Genomic DNA, 21,096 nt, shown 5'->3' with positions numbered 1-21,096 from the left:
TCAACTACCTCCCTGGGCAACCTGTTCAGTGTTCCACGACCCTCGTGATAAAGAACTTATTCCTCACATCCAGTCTAAATCTGCTCTCATTTTGAATCATTGCCCCTCATCCTGTCCCTGCAGGCCTTTGCAAACAGTCCCTCTGCAGCCTTCTTGTAGCCCCCTTCAGGTTCTGGAAGGCTGCTATTAGGTCTGCCTGGTGTCTTCTCCAGGCTGAACACCCCCAGCTCCCTCAGCCTGTCCTCATAGCAGAGCTGCCCCAACCCCCAGATATTTTTGTGGCCCTCCTCTGGACCCTCTCCATCAGGTCCATGTCCTTCCTGTGTTGAGGGCTCCAGAGCTGGACACAGCACTGCAGGTGAGGTCTCCCCAGAGCAGAGGGGCAGAATCTCCTCTCTCCATCTCTGGCCCTGCTGCTTTAGATGCAGCCCAGGCTGCCATTTGCCATCTGGGCTGCAGGCACACACTGTTGGCTCATATTCTTTTGTGGTTGATTTCTGTTTGTGGCAATCTCATCAGCCTTCTGTTGGTACAATAACTTCAATGTAAGGACAGCAGAAGATAAGTACAAAGGATCTACTACAACTGTGCAGTGCAAAATTCACGGGACTGATAGCTAGTGGAGTCTGTAGCGTTCTTTGTTGCCTGTGGTACTTCATCAGAGCAAGCTCCCCAGTAGAAAGCAATTTAACTGAACTTTACTCCAGGCCAGCAATGTATTACTGCTGTGGAGAATGAGCAAAAGTACCAAGTGGTACCATATCTTTTGTGGAAAACAAACATAGCTTTGTTTTCCATTTGTATTCTTTTTAACAATAATAACAGTCAGCAAACTGGTGAAACAAGTTCCAGATACTCCTACTTAAGAAGCCAGAGAGCCGAAGTGTGAAGCAGCAGATGCACATGTTGCACAGATGTGGGGCTGACTGATTGCTGTCCTTCTGGAAGGCTCCTGTAATTGGCAGTGGGTTAGTGTGGTGAAACTTGGAAAAGCTGGCATCCTCGTTTACAAGTTTCTTTTGAAGAAGGTGTTTAGCTTTTGTCTTCTGACTCCTGAAGTTGTAAGGTAATCAGTGTTGGAGATCAGAGCCAGCAGGCTCAGTTCCTGTGTTTTATGTATTTGGGTAGCCTTGATATCCATGACTGTGAAGGCACATAACAAAGGTGATGCAGTGAGGGGATGGCTTTTGGAGAGTTTGAAAGACTCTCTCCATTGACATTCGATACTTGAGGCACTGACTGGAAGCAGAGCAAACATAGTGCATGGTAACAGCAGCGTGCCAGAAGCAGCAGGTATTGAAGTGTGAGCCAGTGAAACACTTCTCAGGGAGCTTTGTATTTCCTGTGGTTTTCACAATTACTGATGAGATCTTACCTAGCTCTTCAGCTCTGCCCCATGTCTTAAAGCCTTAGGCTTTCATTTTGGAGCCCAGCACATCATGAAGCATAGAGTGCTGTGTCTGTGACCTCCTGGGCTGTGCAGTGCTGTGTCTGTGACCTCCTGGGCTGTGTCTGTGACCTCCTGGGCTGTGCAGTGCCGTGTCTGTGACCTCCTGGGCTGTGTCTGTGACCTCCTGGGCTGTGCAGTGCCGTGTCTGTGACCTCCTGGGCTGTGTCTGTGACCTCCTGGGCTGTGCAGTGCCGTGTCCGTGACCTCCTGGGCTGTGTCTGTGACCTCCTGGGCTGTGCAGTGCTGTGTCTGTGACCTCCTGGGCTGTGTCTGTGACCTCCTGGGCTGTGCAGTGCTGTGTCTGTGACCTCCTGGGCTGTGTCTGTGACCTCCTGGGCTGTGCAGTGCTGTGTCTGTGACCTCCTGGGCTGTGTCTGTGACCTCCTGGGCTGTGCAGTGCTGTGTCTGTGACCTCCTGGGCTGTGCAGTGCCATGTCTGTGACCTCCTGGGCTGTGCAGTGCCGTGTCTGTGACCTCCTGGGCTGTGCAGTGCCATGTCTGTGACCTCCTGGGCTGTGTCTGTGACCTCCTGGGCTGTGCAGTGCCGTGTCTGTGACCTCCTGGGCTGTGCAGTGCTGTGTCTGTGACCTCCTGGGCTGTGTCTGTGACCTCCTGGGCTGTGCAGTGTCGTGTCTGTGACCTCCTGGGCTGTGCAGTGCCATGTCTGTGACCTCCTGGGCTGTGCCTGTGACCTCCTGGGCTGTGCAGTGCCGTGTCTGTGACCTCCTGGGCTGTGCAGTGCCGTGTCTGTGACCTCCTGGGCTGTGCAGTGCTGTGTCTGTGACCTCCTGGGCTGTGCAGTGCCGTGTCTGTGACCTCCTGGGCTGTGTCTGTGACCTCCTGGGCTGTGCAGTGCTGTGTCTGTGACCTCCTGGGCTGTGTCTCTGACCTCCTGGGCTGTGCAGTGCCGTGTCTGTGACCTCCTGGGCTGTGCAGTGCCGTGTCTGTGACCTCCTGGGCTGTGCAGTGCTGTGTCTGTGACCTCCTGGGCTGTGCAGTGCCGTGTCTGTGACCTCCTGGGTTGTGCAGTGCTGTGTCTCTGACCTCCTGGGCTGTGCAGTGCCGTGTCTGTGACCTCCTGGGCTGTGCAGTGCCGTGTCTCTGACCTCCTGGGCTGTGCAGTGCTGTGTCTGTGACCTCCTGGGCTGTGCAGTGCCGTGTCTGTGACCTCCTGGGCTGTGCAGTGTCGTGTCTGTGACCTCCTGGGCTGTGCAGTGCCGTGTCTGTGACCTCCTGGGCTGTGTGATGTTCCTGGTGGATTGGCACTACAGTCACTCTTATTTTCATAAGCATTTAGCATTGATTTGACAGGCATAGGCCAAGTCCCTCAGTGGTGAGTGTACACCCCACTAGGGTCATTTTGTGACTATGGAGTATTGGTCTATCAGAGGAACCTCATGGGGTAGTCCAACTCTCTGTTTCCCCTTAGCCTGCATTATTGGATGATCTGAAGCAGACTCTCTTCTCTTTGCTCTATGAATTTCACTTTTGTGTCTTGTCATAGTCTTACTGGAGCAGTCCAAAGCACAGAATTGTTCTGTCCAATCTCCTTACCACATACTCTGCCTATCAATATTTTGAACCTTAACTTGTAGATAGTATTTATATGGTCAGTAACTTCAGTGCTGTTGTACTTCCTTACCAAAATGAGATGTTTTTAATAACTAAATGGTATCTAAAGTTTATTTAAAACCAAAAAATAAATCCTAATTATGAATTGCAGAGGGAATAAAAATGTTGTTATTAAATACATCTAAAATGGAAACTTTAAATGATGGGGCATGTACAACAAATCATTTTACAGCTTTGCAGAACAGGATTAGGAAAACATGAAATGTAACCTAGGATTCTATGATCATTGCTACAGTTTTGCAGGGAAATCCCAGAGGTTGTTGATTGTTGAAATGCAGGCAGGACAGAAATCACTGAAGACGACGCGGTGGCTCAAACTCACCCTAACCAGAAGTGTGAGAGAACGCAGGGCTGGATTTTCTCACACTGGGGACACTGCATGTGTCAGAGTCATGATTTGCTTAATCATCTGATGAGGAGACAAAACTTTGAGTATTGGGTCACAGGATGAGGGTTCTGCATTCTTTGATCTTAACTAATCTGCTGCTGTGAGTCATCTCACACTTGTGCACCACGGAGCCTAAAGCTGTGGCCTCATTCTCTTTAGGCAGCACCGGGTACAGTTTGTTCCCCGTATGGAACATCACCTGCTTGGTAGTGCAGAAAACTTGATTCTTGACAGTAATTCTAAACACATGGATTCTGTAATTCTTTTCATTTGAAAGGGAAATAGAAGGGGCTTTCTTAAAGGGAAAGATCACAGTATCACAGTATAACTTAGGTTGGAAAGGACCTCGAGGATCATTGAGTCCAACCTATCAACACAGACCCCATGACTAGACCATGGCACCAAGTGCCACATCCAATCCCCTCTTGAACACCTCCAGGGATGTTGACTCCACCACCTCCCTGGGCAGCACATTCCAATGACAAATTACTCGCTTGGTGAAGAGCTTCCTCCTCACCTCGAGTCTAAACCTCCCCTGGTGCAGCTTGAGACTGTGTCCTCTTGTTCTGGTGCTGGTTGCCTGGGAGAAGAGACCAACCCCTTCCCAGCTACAACCACCTTTCAGGCAGTTGTAGAGAGCAATGAGGTCACCCCTGAGCCTCCTCTTCTCCAGGCTAAACAACCCCAGCTCCCTCAGCCTCTCCTCATAGGGCTTGTGTTCAAGGCCTCTCCCCACTGGTAACTGGCGTAAAAGGAGGCGTAAAAGGAGAAGGGTAGTTGAAGCCAGCAAAGAGTTAATTGAGCCAGTGGGCAGTGACCAATTTTGAGTTTGGACTTGCCTGCTTGCTTTGTGGAAAGGATGGTCACATGAGAAACATTTTTTTTTGTGCATTCTTACCTATGTTTAGAGGTAAGTAGAGCTAATATGATCACTCTGCATGTCAGTCTTCTGCCAGTATTATCTAATATTTTGTGTTCTCAGCTAAATTAAAAAGCAGGTAAGCCTCCCTCTTAATCAGCTTTGAGAAAATCAGGAACTGGGTGGTGAGAAACACCAGGTATTCAATGCCTGGCAGCAGACAGTGTTTGACCGCTTGTGTGGCTCACATGGGCTGGCTGGGCAGTTAAGGGTAAAGATGTTGCTTAATTCCACACTGATTTTCTTAGGGCCAGTACTATCTGGTGTATTTTTTCAGTCTGCTTCTCTTAATCATATTAGCTGCCTCTAGGACTTGTTCAGGTTTTCTGGCAAGCTGTAGGCTGTTTTCAGATGCAGGTAATCCTGCATCATCTGAGACTGCCTGATAGAATGCTCCATACGTAACTCAAGCCAGAGATTTTGTCAGGAAGCAAATATGTGTGATTTCTCAAGAACTCATTTGCCTGTTCTAGCAGAAACTGAAGAGCTTCTCATGCAGTTTGAAGTGTGAATTGATTTTATTGGTAGTGAGTTTAAACATGAAGGGATATAGCCTTCTATGTGTAGAAAAGCAAGTGGATGCAAAGATGGTGAGGTCAAGGTTGTTTTATTGGTCAGAGTTAAGTGTTGTTTACTGTTTCTTCTCAAATTAATTTGCAAGAGTCTGAGCTGGAGTAGCAGATCTGGGTAAAAGCACCTGGGAGTTGTGGTGGACAGCAGGATGCCCATAAGCCAGCAATGTGCCCTTGTGGCCAAGAAGGCCAATGGCATCCTGGGGGGTGATTAGTCGGTCAAGGGAGGATCTCCTCCCCCTCTATTTTGCCCTGGTGAGGCTGCATCTGGAATATTGTGTCTAGGTCTGGGCCCCTCAGTTCAAGAAGGACCTCAGGGAACTGCTTGAAAGAGTCCAGATGCCTCCCAACTAGACTCAGCTGCTCAAGGCCTCATCCAGCCTGGCCCTGTCTAACCCTGCTCTCCCTCAGCTTCTAACCATTTGCCCTGGTCCTGTCTCTAGACACCCTCAGGAAAAGTCCCTCTGCAGCCTTCCTGTAGGGTCCTCACAGAAACATGCAAGGGCCAAAAGTGCTTTTTAAGAAGAAGAAAACTTGTCATCGTACCCAGGCCCTCTAAATGTCATTAATGTTGTTCCCAGCCCACGGGGAGATGGCTCCAGTGAAATCTTAGTGCTGCAGCTAGAAGCTTTGAAAATGGCAGGCTGCTGCAGGATGTTTCACAATAATTTCATAATAATTCTTCCCTGATTTTGCAGTGAGGGTACAAAGTCAAACTGCAGCATGGTTTGAGTGCTGGGTGCTTTGAAGCAGCCTCCTAGCACTGAGAGACTAAGGCAGTTGGAAGACTGCCAGGCTTGAGGAGTTAGAAGAGCCTGAAGATGCAGCTCCATGTGTCATCTGCTCCTGAAGTGGGCTTACAGAGGTCCTGCTTCTGACCTTTCGTTCCTGCTCCAATACCACAATTCTCTGCTTTAATTATTTTTAAATGAGTTCAGAGGGCACAATTTAGGATGCAATTTTGAGGCTCATTAAGCTAATCCAAGACTGGCTGCCACAGCCCGTCCTTTGCCGTCTCCACTTTGTAGCAGCACAATAAAGCCAGCGCAGGAACCAGAAGAGGCCAAAACACCACCAGTGGGGTTTTCTTTCAGGGTTCTTTGGGGATACATGGTTTGTTGTTTTTTTTCTGGGACTTTTTGGATACTTCAAGACCTTGAACTGGCTGTTTTACAGGCTCATCCAAGGCACAAATAAGGAGATGCAGCCTCAGTCTGGCATGGGTTTGCACGCCAAGACTGTGACCAAAGATTGTAACAACACTGGGGATATCTTGTGATGGCTTGCTACCAAACCCCTCCATGTTCTGGGATTCTTCATTTCCTAGTCTTTATTTCACCTGCCACTTCATATACTTTGCTTCCTCAGGTAGTCTTTTTACAGGGTAGTCTGGACAAATTGAAACATGGTTTGGTGAAACATTAGGCCAGGTACAAGTTTATTTGGCTGGATACAGGTGAGGTGGAACAACCAAAAATGTTACATAAAAACCAGCAAGTAAAGATAACTTTTCCAGACATCTGGAAGCTTTCAAACCTGAGGCATTCAAGATCCAGGCATACATTTCAGTGAGCAATCATGTGCCAGCAGTTGGACATTTCTCACTGGAGGCTCCTGTACCGTGGATTTCTCTGCTTGTGGCACACAGCCTGACTCACTCTGACTTACATTGCTAGAAGTAGTGTGTAAGGAAGTTTGTCTGCTTGGGCAAGGTTTGTACATGGCATCTTCTGATCTTCTGTGGATTTAGTTAATTGCCTTTAAGAAGCTCAGAACAAATAAAAGCTCTGATGGATGCTAAGGAAAAGCTTGCTGCATTTGGCTTAGGGGATAGTTGATTTAACTGTGTGCTCATTCAGCTGAGAGGCTGTGGGCAGATTCTGTATCATGGAAGTCAAATACCAAGTTACTTTACTACATTGCAGTAAAGACTCTCTCCATTCTTCATATACTCATCCATCCTGTACTAGAAAACACATTCTGAGGCTGTTGAATCCTGCCTTGGATCACTGCCAGGGTATGTGGCATTTGCTCCTGCATCCTTTCATTTATTTTACAGGACAGTGAATATTAGTCAGTGGGAGAATATTGGAAGTTACTCCAGTGGGAGTAAACACCTTAGTTAGGTTTATCATTTCCAGGTCTCACAGTAGTGAATCATCTGATATTTCCATATTTAATGTTATTAGATTATTCAAATTCTTGCATCTAAAAACATTCAGCAAATTCTTATTTCAAAGATACTCATCACATGAGAAAGGTTTGGATCCATAATTGAACACCTGGTCAAGAAAACATCAATGTGTAGGACTTGGGATTTTCTGCACCTCAGCCCAGTTTTGTGTTAGATGCCACCAAGCTGCTGTGTGATTTCCTGGGACTAGTCAGTGGCAGCACACCTAAACCAATTCCACCGCAGGCTGTGATGTGCCAGTTCCACAGGCAAGCTTGTTTGTACAGCCACACTGAGTTAGGTAAATTGGCCTGGCTCTGGTGCTTGAGACCAAGCTTTCTCTTGGGAAACCACAGCCTGAAGGACTTGAACATGTTTTGTTACAGTGGTTGTTTTTTTTTCCAGTGTACTTAGCATACCAGTGAATGGGAGTTTGTCAGCCTCCTGAAAGGTTCAGCTAGCTTGATACGGCAAAGTAGCTTTCTGTGAGATCAGATAAACACCAAACCACCACTTAGTTCTGCATGGAAATGTGACCCAGACCTGAGACTGCTGAAACTGCAGTCCTGTACTGAAATCTTAACGCTGCAATGCTAGAGAAAGTCATACAAAATCATGCTGAAATCTCAACTACCGCTCTTGCAAGTGTCCAAGCGAATTATGCAAGCAGCCTGCCATGGCAAAGTGCTGTTTCTTGGCTATGACAGCAGGGGGAAAAGAAAAACAAACCCAAAAATGAGCAGGCCCACATCTTCCTTAGAGAAAAGAGACAACCTTAAAATTCTAACAGTGACGTTGAAAACCACCAAGAAGCCAAGACTTTCCATGAAAATATGAATGGAAAAATGAGCCCTGAACAAAGTCCTCAGCCAGAGGTTAGCCTACTCCATTTAAACTGACAGCATTTCTGTAGACAAGTTTCTTCCTGGCCTCTCCTAGGGCAGCAAAGCAGACATAGCATTTGTATTAAGATTAAAGCATTGGTTCTGTTGGTGTTAGGAAGGCTTCAGCATTTGCATAGAGCCCTGGTACAAGTGGAACTTCAAGCACAGCTTTGATTTGTCAACATGTGGATTGGTGTTTAACAGAAGGTAGCTTCTTCCTCTGCTGTTGGAGAGCTGGAAAAACATTGCCCAAAGAAGCTGAGCTTGTGTTGCTCCTCACCATCACACCCTTCACATCATTCCTGCAGTGTTGTGAAAGCTACAACTGGATGCCTGTGGGAAGTATTTCTGTAGGTCTGGGAGCTTACAGACATGTTTGACACGTGGCAGACAAGCATCATTGGTTTGACAGAAACTTCTGATTCATAGAAAGTTATGGATTAGAAAAAGTAGTTTTTACTTGTATATGAAAGAAAATACTTCAGACTTCTCTGATATTCTAACTGCCTCCTTTCGCTCTTGATTGGATAGTTCCCTTTTTGGAGGACTGCTTTGGATTCATGTTCAAGGCCAGGCTGGTCGAGGCCTTGAGCAGCCAAGTCTGGTTGAGAGGTGTCCCTGCCCATGGTGGGGAGGTTGGAGGAGATGAGCTCTGAGGTCCATTCCAACCTCAGCCATTCTAGGATTTTATGATACGCAGAAGTCTTTCTTTCTGCAGTTGAACTAATACAAGTAGAAGAGAGTCTGTCTAGCTTCAATTGTAGGACTGAAGTTTCAATTTGAAACTTAAACTTTATTAGATTGGAAGATGTAATTAGCAGTCTAATAGGCTTCTGTCTGCATCTTTTATATCATAGGAGATGAATACATCCATTTACAAAGTAATTTTCATAATGGTCAGGTGAAAAAGTCAATCTTACACCTCTCATGAAAAACAAACCAAAATTGGTTTAGTTGAAGTGTTCATCAGAGCAATGTGGCAAACTGATCAACCCAAAATGAAAGCTGCTTTAGATAACAGTGATAGAGCAAGAGAACATCCAAACTGTTGGAGACTGTGATGGAGTAGTACTTAGGAGAAAAAGCCAGAGAGAAGCTATGCAGTGTTTGTAATTCCAGTTTAAGCACAACAGACAAGAAATGGAATGCATCCTTTTTGTGTAGCTCAGTTTGTGTGAGAGGCAGGGGCTTTATTTCCATTGCAACATTCCTTGTTTTTAGCAGAAGAACTCAAAAGGAGGTCAGATGGCAGAGTGGTGGAGCAGATGTGATTGGCACTTTGATTCTGTGGTTTCACACTCGTGACTCATGCCTTGATTTTTGTCATGTGAAGAATGATCTCAGGATTGGCTGATGGGTTTTGATCAGATGAGGAACGGCTATGCAGAAGAAATGTTATTTCAGTAGCGTCATTATATAGCCATAATTAACAGGAGAAGCTGGACAGATTACGCAGCTAGAGATGCTTGTGATCTAGAGCAGCTGCACTTCCAAAGAGGATGTTGTGTAGTTATTCTGTTAATTAAAGAATTCTCCTGTGAAGGATCAGAGTGAGAAAATAAAACTGCTTGGAATGTGTACATTTGGTGCTGTTGAAAACTCTGGAGAGAGGAAGGAAGTGAAAATACAGTTTAAAAACGTGCTAACTGTTGGTCTCAAGTGGCAGAGTGCGTGTTTACCTTGATGGGTTTCTTGCCTCTCATGGAGGAGACTTTGAGGATGTGCCTCTACCATCCAAATACTTGAACAAGAGTGAGAAACAAACGAGCTGCCTGGTTAAGGGTGCGGTGACCTCAGGTGGGATTGCTGGCCAATTCTGCAAAGCAAACCTCTTTTCTGTATCCTTGACTGTCCGCTGCAGTTATCTGTGGGTGTTCCACAGGATGTGCTGTTTCCTTGCCCTTGCACTAGACAGATATGTGTCCTGTGCCCTCCTGAACTCAAGGGGTTAAGCTAGTAAAGTTACCTATCTCAGCACATGAAAAGGAAGAATTAGCCGCAGTTCCCTAGCTCCCAGCGTAGCTTTCAACACCTTTCCTAGGGTGCCTCGTATTGCTAGGATATATAACTGTGAGAGGAGGGGAGAATGCACTGCAGTGATCCAAGAAGTAAACTATCATCCTGACGTGTGTTTGCTAGCTGTTGGAAACCTTTCCATGTTGCAACTCATTCTGACAGTGAAACTGTAGAATTCCTCTGATTTAAATACCATCTGGTTATGCTCAGAGCTTTAAAGCTATTATCTCAGCATAAAATTTCAGCATCCTATACTTTTTTTCTTCGCCAAACTATCCATTTTTAAGCCACAAATATTTTTCCAGTCCTTTCAGATTTTATCTAAAAGTATATTTTAACAGTATTGAAATAGTTCTTAAACAATAACAATTTATCTTGATAGATGACATGCTGTGTTTTTTCATTTTATTTTAATTAGCCATTGTGGAACCAAATTCCCTTTTGTTTTAGTCCTTTGAATACTGTTTAATTACAGTTATCATGCCAAATATCTTAAAGGTTATTTTACCAATACAGTTTTATTTAACATAAGCCATGTGGAATCAATAGCCCTGTTTCCTAAAGTGAATGCTTGGAAAATCTTACATTCATATGTTAAGAGTACACATCCTTTCCTCATTAGCTGGAAAGTACAGGGATTTTGGCACAGGTTCTGTGTGGAAGCATTGTGCAGCTTTTATATGGATTTTGTTTTTAGCCTTTGATGACACTGTTTAGAATAGGAAGTATCTAATAAGTAAAGCATTTTGTCTAATGTGCTGCCAGTGTGTTTAATATATGCCTGGAGGTCTGAAACATTATCTTCTCCACTGCAGTAATATGCATTTAATTCTCTGAAAGCAGAAGGTCGAACTTTTAAAAGGGACTCAAAGTACATTTTAAACTAAAATAATCTAAAACACATGGGATAGGGGACCAGGGTAATGTACAGTTGGTTTTTATGGTTTAATCATGATCATGTTAATGCACACCAGTAGCTAATTAAAGAAAACTTTTATTGTTCATTTTAAATGGGTTATGTAAAGAGTAAGAGAACTGATAGAATGCAGCCCGATGATAAATGTTGCCCTTACATTTGTTAGCGGTGAGCTGATACTGCTGCCCTTGACATCTTGAAAGAGCTGGCCCATTTATCCCAGAGTAATCTTCTTTGGAATTGTTATACCCAGAGTCATTCCCTCTCCTCTTTATCTCAGTAGAGCATGATTCCCAAGTTTATTACTGGATGCATTTTCAGGTTAACCACGAACCGTTGTTGGGAGGGTTGCTGCTCGCTGAGCCGAAAGGGATGCAGGAAGCTCCGCTGGTCCTTCTGTACTTTTATTCTCTACTCCTTTGTTTTATGGGAAACTTTTTTGTGAAGGGATACTCACTTGTTCCAACCTTTATGATATATGTGGTAACAGCATACAGAAGTCAAATTCCATTGTGGAACTAGGTGGCATGGAAAACCTTTATAGGATATGGTGTCTTTAACCTTTCGGGCACTGCTCTGTATTCTGTACTGCTTAGTACAGAGCAGAAGCTACTGACAGCTCTTTGGTGACCTGCCTGAGTTGGTCTGGAGTCTCAGCAATGTTTCTGCAGTGGAATGTCTGCATAGCAGCAAATTCAGCAGTTGGGACCAATTAGCATCCCTTGCAGTAGCCTTCACTGAGAAACTGTAGTCTGAGTGGAGATGGAGACAGAGCTTTCTTCACTTCCTTTGGGTGCTTTGCATAGACCAGCACACATGATAAATAATTATCAAAAGAGGTATAAGGAGAGAACTGATCTTCAAGTCAAGTCTGGTGAGGTGTGAAAAGAGAAGACATGTCCAGAAGCCAGCAGTGCAGTGTTTTCTCCTTCCACTCATACATAAGCAATGCTTTTCTCCCTGGAAGACCATCAATTAGTGAATGATGTTGTATTCTCAGTGCATAACCTAAGTGTCAGGGAGCTGTAGAAATTTCTGCTTCATGGAGGAGAGCAAGAAAACACCAGGTAGTGCCCATCAGTCACTACAGAACCATGCTTTCAAAAAGGATTTTTCATCAGACCAAACTGATGGCTGTGGACAATTAAAAGTTGCTGGGTCTGGCAGCATGTGTCCTCTGCTTCGTTTCAGGCAGCGTTTCAGTCAAACAATATGTCAAGATTTTGTGCAGCTCCATCCTGTCTGCCTTCTCTTTGCCCTCAATACATGAGTGCTGATGTCAGCTGTGCTATTTTTTTAAGTGCCATCAGTGCCAGGGTATGGGCAAAGAACTGTATAGTTTACCAGAGAGGGTGAGGTGTCAATAGCCTAGCTGCTAGGAGATCAGAAGTCAGGATTGCTTGGCTCTGTAGTTCCTTTTACAGCGGCTGCACTGAGAGTAGGATCCCATTTACAGGCCAGTGGTATCAGTCTGCCACAGAAATCAGCTGCAGGGAATTTTATTGGTTATTTGAAATGTACATGAGTGAATCTGTAAAGATTGTACCTGGAGCTGGCAAAAACCTTTTCAAAGCAAACCTCAGCTAGTTAATGGGCCTGGCTTAGCATTTCCTCTCCAATATTTTTTTGTCTAACATGTTCATTCCTTTAAAGAAAAGGAGTGGGGGTCGCTCCTTTTGCTCCATAAAGCACAGTATAAAGGAACCTTTGAAATAAATCTGCTTTTCTTTATGTCCCCCACAACCCAATTTCTGCAGGTTATTTAGAATCTAATAATATTGCTACATAAAGAGCAAAGTATTGAGAAATTCACTGCCCTTCATTCCTATAGTTCATTTGCTGATACATTTATAAGTACTTGTAATTCATTCTCATATTTTTCAAGGGGAAGTTAAGGTATGGTTTACTCTAGTTTTTATCTCCCTTTTTAAAGATTTACTAGGGGGGAGAAGATGAAAAGAAACCACTGAAGTAGGTCCTGGAACGAAGAAATAAATCATTGAGCCAATGCGCAGCAGCAGCAGCGAGGAAAACCCTAACAGAATAGTGGACAACATCGGGATGGAGATTGAGAACAAGGCAGAAGGCATCACTTCACTGCTTCCTAAAACCACAGTCACACCACTTGGTGAATACTGTGTAGAGTATTCAAGAAGTGCATAGAGGAGTTAGAGAAACAGGGAAGAGAAGCTAAGGTCCTGGAGCAGCTTCTTTGTGAGAAGTCTAAAAAACCTGGGATTATGCTGTGTGGGGAGGAGAAAGGTGAGGGGGGGCTGTGACCAAGGTTAGCAAAGCCACAGCAACAGTGAGAAAGCTGAACGAGGGCCTGCATGTTCAAATCATGCACTACAAATGTTTGGGGAAGTGCATCACACTAGCAGGAGATTGGTTTAAACCAAAGGGGGAAAAAATGGAACTTGCTGCATCAGAAGGTTGTGGAGGCCAGACACTTCACCACATTCAACAAGGAAGTGGACAAATTAGGGTCAAGAAGTCCAGAAACATGCTGCAAACTGGTACCACTGGCATCCCAAATGCAACAGCTGTGGGTGCTTGAGGAGTAGGAGGGAAACAGATTGCATGAAGTGGCCAGGGTCCATGATTTCTCTTGACAAAGTCTGCTTCTGGTGTTGTGAGGAGCAGAGTACTGCATGGGATGGCTCACAGGTCTCATGGAGTTAGACAATTCTGATGTTAGCTCTTGTGCAGAGCAGAAACACTTCCCCTGGGCAGATAGGCAGACACAGGCATTACTCTCTGGAAGCTGTACAGGTGAATGCATGGTTCTAAACTTTGTATGAATCTGGGGAGCTGACCACACATCCTCACCATTGCTATTGTTGAGATTCTGCAGGAGTTCCTCTCCAAATATTTCTGTACATGCTCCACACCTTTCCTCAGGGTCTTTGTAAGACTGAAAAAACCCCAAACAAAGCCCAAAAGAAGCCAAACTCATGTAAGCCTAGAAGTCACTACGCCTTTTTTGCTTCCTTTGCACGTTCTCTTGGCACTTCATCTGCTGTGAGTCAGCCTGTCACTGGAGCAGACACCTGCTGTGTCTTCCTGAGTGATTACTGTGTGAGCTTGGCAGATAGGTTTTTATACTTGTCTTTTTTGACACCCTATTTGTGTAGTGGCTGTTTGCTGCCACGGAAATGGAAGTACTTGGGGTGCTGATATCATGAGTTAATAGAGGCTTTTCCTCTGCAGGTTTCCAAACAGGAGCAGAGAAAAATGGATGTGTCTGATGGAGGAACAGTCGAGACTTCTTCCCGCTACAGTGGGGCCCAGGACAGTGGGATTGGCAGTGACAGTGTTAAGATAAGGATCGTTCAGATCGAGCAGCACAGCGGCACCAGCCAGCACCGCATCGCCCGCCCCTCCCGCCACTCCTCCATCGTGAAGAACCTCAACTTCATCCCCTTTGACGTCTTTGTCACAGCCAGCCGCATCTCCTTGATGACTTACTCCTGCATTGCCTTACAGAAACCAAAGTCTGTGCAAGAGCAGAAAGAAGGTGAGAGAATAAGCAAAAGCTCCTTGAACCTTCCCGAAGCGGGCTCGAGTGGCAGCCATGATACCAAGAAGCCCAGTCAGCCCTGCATTTCCTCTGTCACAGCAGATGATCTTTTGAGCAGTAATGTTCCCTTGTCCACTGGGAGAAAGCCAGGTCTTCTGTCCCTGGAAAGCCTGCACGCTTCCACCAGATCATCTGCTCGACAAGCCCTGGGGATAACCATCGTTCGGCAGCCTGGTCGCAGAGGAACCGGGGACATAGAGCTGCAGCCCTTTCTCTACCTCATTGTATCACAGCCCTCTGTGCTCCTCAGCTGCCACCACAGAAAGCAAAAGGTAGAAATATCAGTGTTTGATGCTGGCCTGAAAGGAGTAGCCTCAGACTACAAGTGCACAGGTAAGAGCATTTCATGTTCACCCCTGCTTGTAACTGCCTAAGAATTGAAGGTCTCAAGGTCACTGGAGTGGTGGAAGACAGCTGAGAGACTTCTGGGATGTGTTTGAAAATCAGTCAGTAAATACACACATTCTTAGAATTATATCCCACAGCCTCAGATGTTGGGTTGGAAGGGACCTTAAAGGTCATCTAGTCCAACTCCCCTGCAGTCAGCAAGGACATCTTCAGTTAAATCAGGTTGCTCAGAGCCCCATCCAACATGACCTGGAATTGTTCCAGATATCACAGAATTTCAGGGGCTGGAAGGGACCTTGAAAGATCATCTAGTCCAACCCCCCTGCCAGAGCAGGATCACCTACACCAGATCACACAGGATGGAGCATTTATCCCTCTCTGTGCCACCTGAGCCAGGGTCTCACCACCCTCGGTACAAAAGCTTTCTTCCTTGTCTCTATTCTAAGTCTTTTAGTTTCAAACCATCACCCCTGGTCCTGTCACAACAGGCTTTTCTAAAAAGGCTGTCCCCATCTTTCTGATTGGCCCCTGCAAGTACTGAAGGGCCACCAGGAGGTCTCCCTGGAGCCCTCTCTTCTCCTGCAGGGGTGATTCCTCATTGCTTATACTATGTTTAATCTTACCTAGTTAATCTATGTAATAAATGTGTAGCCTAGATCCAAGATAGGCTACCAAAAGCTCCCCACCATCATGCTCTGTCTGTGGATACAGCATGTGTGCTGCATAAGATTTTAGGCATGTTTTGAAGCCTTTGGAGAAATTGGTTTGAGTCAATTCTGTTCCATGATGTTGAAAGCTTGACTCCCATTGCTTCACTAGCAGTGGATTCAGCTCTGTGAAATTCTGTGCTGTGCTTTGCTGCGTTGAACATGTGTAGAAATGAAGTTTTGAATACTGTTACCAAGCCACATATATTTTATTGGGGACAAGGGGGTTGTTCATCTTTTTTTAATTATCTCAAATTATTAGAGCTTAAGATTCAGGATCTTGCACATTAAGCTATCACATTTTTTGTGAGAGAGTATTGCACAGTGGCTGAGACACAAAACCTCACCCAAAGAACTTGGCTTCGCTGTCACTAGCTGTGCTGAAACATGGAAGAAAGGAGAATTTAGAGGATAAACCAGGAGGAAAGAGGCCATTGGAAAGCTGAGCATTCTTAGTGTGTTAATGAGCAGCTAGCAGCAGCACATTTCCATCATGCCAGTGTCAGTGTTTGGGAGCATTTGCCTGCCTTGGAGCTAAAGACCTGATGGTTGTGCTTTCAATTTCCTCAGTCCTTCTCTCCAACCAAGTCAGTTAGGAGAAGGAGGAGACTTACTAGGTCATTAAAAACATTAACTTAGTTTTATTAAGGATGTGCTGAACTTCTTCATTCCTATTTTAAATTATCTTGATGGCAGTTATGCTACAGTCAGACATAGGAATTTCCAATCAAAGTTAATAGATTAATGGAATAAATACTAGCTGCTTAATAAGGACCATTCAAAAGACTGGTTGAGTTTATTTGTAAGAGTCTGTCCCTTTGCTCTGCTGAGACCCCACCTCAAACGCTGCCTCCAGTTCTGGTGTCCCCAGCTGAAGGACACAGCTGCTGGAGTGAGTCCAGAGAAAGGCACAAAGATGATCCAAGGGCTGGAGCACCTCTGCTATGAGGATAAGCTGAGGGAGCTGGGGTTGTTCAGCCTGGAGAAGATCCCAGGGGACCTTAGAGCTGCCTGCCAATAGCTGAAGGGGTCCTGCAGGAAGGCTGCAGAGAGACTTTTCCTGAGGGTGTCTAGAGACAGGCCAAGGGGGAATGGTTTGAAGCTGAGGGACTGGATCTGAGGAAGAAGTTCTTCAGTCTGAGGATGGCAAGACTCTGGAACTGGCTGCCCAGGGAGGTTGTGGCTGCCTCCTTGGTTGGGGGTGTCGAAGGCCAGGTTGGATGAGGGCCTTGAGCAGCTGAGTCTGGTTGAGAGATGTCCCTGCCCATGGTGTGGGAAGTTGGAGGAGAAGATCTCTGAGGTCCCTTTCAACCTGAGCCATTCTGGGGTTCTATGATCTCTGAGGCCCCTTCCCAGCTGAGCCATTCTAGGATTCTGCAGAATGAGCCTGCAGTATGCTGTAAGCCAACCTTTATTCTGTGCTCTCCCTGCATCTGCTAGCGGTTAGGCTCTGCAGAGGGAGCAGGGGCCGTTCCCACTTGCAGTGGGTGCCATTGTTTTTAATGTCATCTCGTAAGCTGCTTTTGTAAATATTTTCTTAAATCTTTATTTGCTTTGTTTCAGGTAATGTGATCCAGATACAAAATTGCCTCATTTCCTGAGCATTATGCTCTGGGCCTTCTTGAAAAATCTTTTTTCTATTTGTTTGTTTGTTTGTTTTCAAAGGGGAGGTTGTGGTGCTTGGTTGTTGTAAGGGAGAGAAATATCTCAGTAAGTATCTGGTAGAGATGGAATTTCTTCAGCTTCCGCCAGCAGGGCCTGTGCAGAAGCCAGGCATTGTGAGGCCATCCAGCATTAATCCTCATTTTTGTTTGGCTTTTTTTTTTACACCCACGCCTTTGATGGCAGGGGGTCCATGAAGAGCAGATGCAGTAGCTAGGACCACATGTAACCTCTGATCTAATGGCAAGGCCGGGCTGGATGGAGAGCCGGGCAGGCTGGCTCTGGCAGGAAGCCTGATTCACTGCCTGTCCTGGTTTGAGGCCAGGCAGATCCTCTCTTGCCCCTGAAAGGGGCAAAAGAATGACACTCATCACACAAATGGATTGCAGCAGTGATGGGAAGTTTAAATGGGAAGCAGTAAGTGTTTTACAGAAGCTACAAAGCGTAGTGGCAAAAGAATCCCAAAGCACACAGAGTCCCCTGTAGCACACCCAAAAGCCTCCCAGCACTTCCCATCTCCCCACCTGAGGGTACACCCAAAACCCCCAGGGCTCTTTCTTCCCCCACACTGCTGGGCAAGTCTCAGGCTGGCCAGGGCTGAGACTGCTTCCTCCCTTCTCCTCCTGGCATTAGGCCTTGAGAGACTCCCCCAGCGTTACCTGATAGGGAGCATCTCCCATGGGAGCAGAGAGGGAAGAAAGAGGAAGAGAGAGACTTTGCAGATGGATTTATAAGGAGCAGGATATTATGGGTATGAAATATGCTGCTTCCTGTGCCCACCCACTGGGCTGGACCCTTGGGACCCTGGAGGTGTAGCTTGTGTGGCAGGAGCAGGAGGCAGCCAGCCTCAACTGCCACACTGCCTCCCTGTCAGCCTGTGCTTGCTGTGAGGCAGAGAGGGTTTCAGGCTGTTTCCTAGCATATCATTGAGGGAGTTCTGCTGGCCTGTCACCTGTTCTCCTCCAAGTACATTCATTGTCCAGCACATCTCTGTCCATGAGGGGGGCTGGGGGGGCCTGCAGCCCCCACCCATAAAGACAAGCTGGCCTGGGAATGCACATTCCTCAAATTACTGCAAGTGCTCGGGTTTTAACTTCCTGCCACAGCACTTGCAAGCACACTAGCAGAAATGTTTTCCCACTGGTGTTCTGTAAATTCCACTGGAAACCACTTTTCAAACAAGCCCAAACCTTGCACTGTGGAGTTTGAACTGCAGAGATGATTGCAGTCCCAAATGTGATTCATGCACTGAAAGAGAAGTGTGCTGCAGAGCTCACTGCTCTGGGTAAAGGTCCCTCTGAGCAGCCCAAGCTGCCATCCCATGCACACATTTGGTAGCCCTGGTCCCTGCCTAGTGGAGTGCTGTGGATTGCTGAGCTCCCCCATTAAAGTCTTCCATCTGCTATGCCCCCTGAGCTGCCCTGCCTCTCAGCTACAAACTGGAATTAAACCACATTTTGGAGAATGAAAATCTTGAGGATGGTAAATTTCTGCTGCCTCACTCCTTTCCTTTCTCCCTACTCCCCTGCCTCTTCAGGAGTTTGGGCGTTGCTGTCTGCTGTTGACAGAGATGATAGAGGCGAAATCAAAAGCTTACAAATTCAAATCAAGTTTAGAAGGACACTTCACAAACTGTGAAGTTTGGAGCTGAGATCTGGACCTTAGCAAGCATTAAAGTGGCTTTGGGTGTTAGGCTGCATTCAAAAACAGATGTTTAGGTTGGGTTTTTTTCCCTTTAAAAAACCCCAAACAAACAAGGGAGAGGAAACCATGGCTGTATTGAAGGCCTCAGCTTGATAGGTGCTGAGCTGCTGTCTTGGTTGTAGTCTGTGCTCGTTGTTTTGCTGTTTTTCCTTTGCTGCCACAGACAGATTTTCCTCCTGCCACAGACAGATTTTTCTCCTGGTGCAGAGGATAGAATTTCTGGCGTCTTCGCCACCCTTCACTTCTCAAGCCTCGCTTTTCCCTCTCAGCTCGCTGTGGAGTAATTCTAGCCTCCCTTTGTACTTATATATGCACCCCTTGGGTTTTCTCCAGCATTTTCTTCATACAAATAACTGCAAATTTGAGTGTTGATTTTTGGGAGAATCATAGAAAATGGAAATGGAAATGACCTATTATAATACATTATTCAAACCAGTTCCCTGCTGATGCATAATTGTTCCCTATTGTATATTTTGTAGTGTTCTGTCAAGTGGTGGTGTTGGGTTGTTGGACTTTTCTTTGCAGATTCTGAACATTTCCATCATTTTCTTGAGGGAGAAAAGTCCTTCAGGAATTCTTCACTTTTCAGCCTAAATGTTCTCTTTTTTATGGATTGCTTCTCTTGGAATTCCTGTGCCCTTGGCAGAGGGTTGACTGATTGATATTTATTCCTTCCCTGGTCCATAACCCTATGAAAATGCATGTGCTGTTTTCTGCCTTAGGTATTTTAATCAAGACAGACATATTTCAGTCTTTTGACCTTTGATGTAAATGAATTTTTCTTACCCAGATACATTTTGTAGCTCCTGTTTGGAAATCCCTTCAAGTTTTGGAGATATCCACCAGGTCTGAAACCTTTGGATTTTAGCTTTCTTCTTGTTATGTATAAACTTATTTATTGATCTACATCTGGCATTGGAAGGCAGCTCTAAGGTCCCCCCAGAGTTTGCTCTTTTCCAGGCTGAACAACCCCAACTCCCCTCAGCCTGTCCCCATAGCAGAGGTGCTCCAGCCCTTACATCATCTTTGTGGCCTCCTCTGGACTCTCTCCAGCAGCTCTGGAGAGCTGGAGACATCAGAACTGGAGGGAGGACTGGAGGTGGGGTCTCAGCAGAGCAGAGTCAAGGGGCAGAATCTCCTCTCTTGCCCTGCTGGCCCCACTCCTCTGGATGCAGCCTTCTGAGCTGCAAGAGCACACAGCACCTGAATGTTTATATGAATATTTCCAGAGGAACAATAACTTAGGGATCAGTTAAATTGATGCATTTGTGTTCATGGCACACTGTTCAGTACCTTTTACAGTGCTTTATACTGTGTATTCTGAAAACCATCAGCATATCCCTTATTTATGATGAGCTACTAGCATAAAGCAAGATATAGTGGTAGAGCCAAGTCAGAGATAACATCCCTGTTCAGAAACTATATTTTGATGGTAAAGATCTTTTATTATCACTCCTTGCACTACACTAGGCAAACTCCAAACACAGGAAACAAGATACTCCCTGAAGTAGTTTCCTGTAGTAAAGGGAATGTGTCACATCATTCTGCTTAGTGTAATTAAAGGAAAGGGCATTTATACAGAAGGGCAATTTATACACAAAAATGTATAAATACACATGGAAAATATACAAATCTGTTGTAAGCATTGACAGCTCTTAAATAACTGCTGAGGGCTGACTTTGTAAATGTATAGTGGGAAGAAAGGGAGGGCAAGGCTGTAATATATATGGCATGCAGTACAAATACTGCTGTAAAGTCATTGCCTGAAAATTGATCAAATAAAAACAGAAGAATGTGCTAACTTTTGATCTTTTCCATATAGATCTACAGTCATGATCAATTGGTTTCAGTAGGTTCTTTGAAATCACACAAGGGTTCATATCTGCCAAGTTTTATATGAATCACATGATAAGGTCAAGAAATACAAATTCCAAAGCTGACTTTATATACCCAGTCCACATATGACTGCTCTACCACCATACCATATGTTGGCTGTAACAGTGGGTATGGAAATACCACTCTTGAAAGCAGTCCATTCTGTAAAACCCAAACAAAGCAATTATAGCAGTTTCTAATTGACTGAAAATGGAGGGACTGACATCAAAAGAGGCTTTTTTACACTACTGGTTTTGCCATTTCTGATAT

General features: G+C 45.4%; 1 protein-coding gene across 7 annotated transcripts in view; it reads left to right on the top strand.

Moving 5' to 3' along the window:
* Window positions 1-21,096, top strand: part of VPS13B (vacuolar protein sorting 13 homolog B) — a 327,581-nt gene that overhangs the window by 213,464 nt on the left and 93,021 nt on the right. For all 7 annotated transcript variants that reach the window (XM_068161158.1, XM_068161154.1, XM_068161155.1 and 4 more), the window contains one exon: window positions 14,161-14,863. In XM_068161158.1, the coding sequence (XP_068017259.1) occupies window positions 14,161-14,863 (703 nt within the window). The remainder of the gene's footprint in view (window positions 1-14,160; window positions 14,864-21,096) is intronic.

The sequence above is a fragment of the Melanerpes formicivorus genome, unplaced genomic scaffold, assembly GCF_026170545.1.
Source record: "Melanerpes formicivorus ecotype bairdi unplaced genomic scaffold, bMelFor1.0.p_v2 SCAF_56, whole genome shotgun sequence".
NCBI lineage: Eukaryota > Metazoa > Chordata > Aves > Piciformes > Picidae > Melanerpes > Melanerpes formicivorus.
This window is presented reverse-complemented; position numbering and strand designations above follow the sequence as displayed.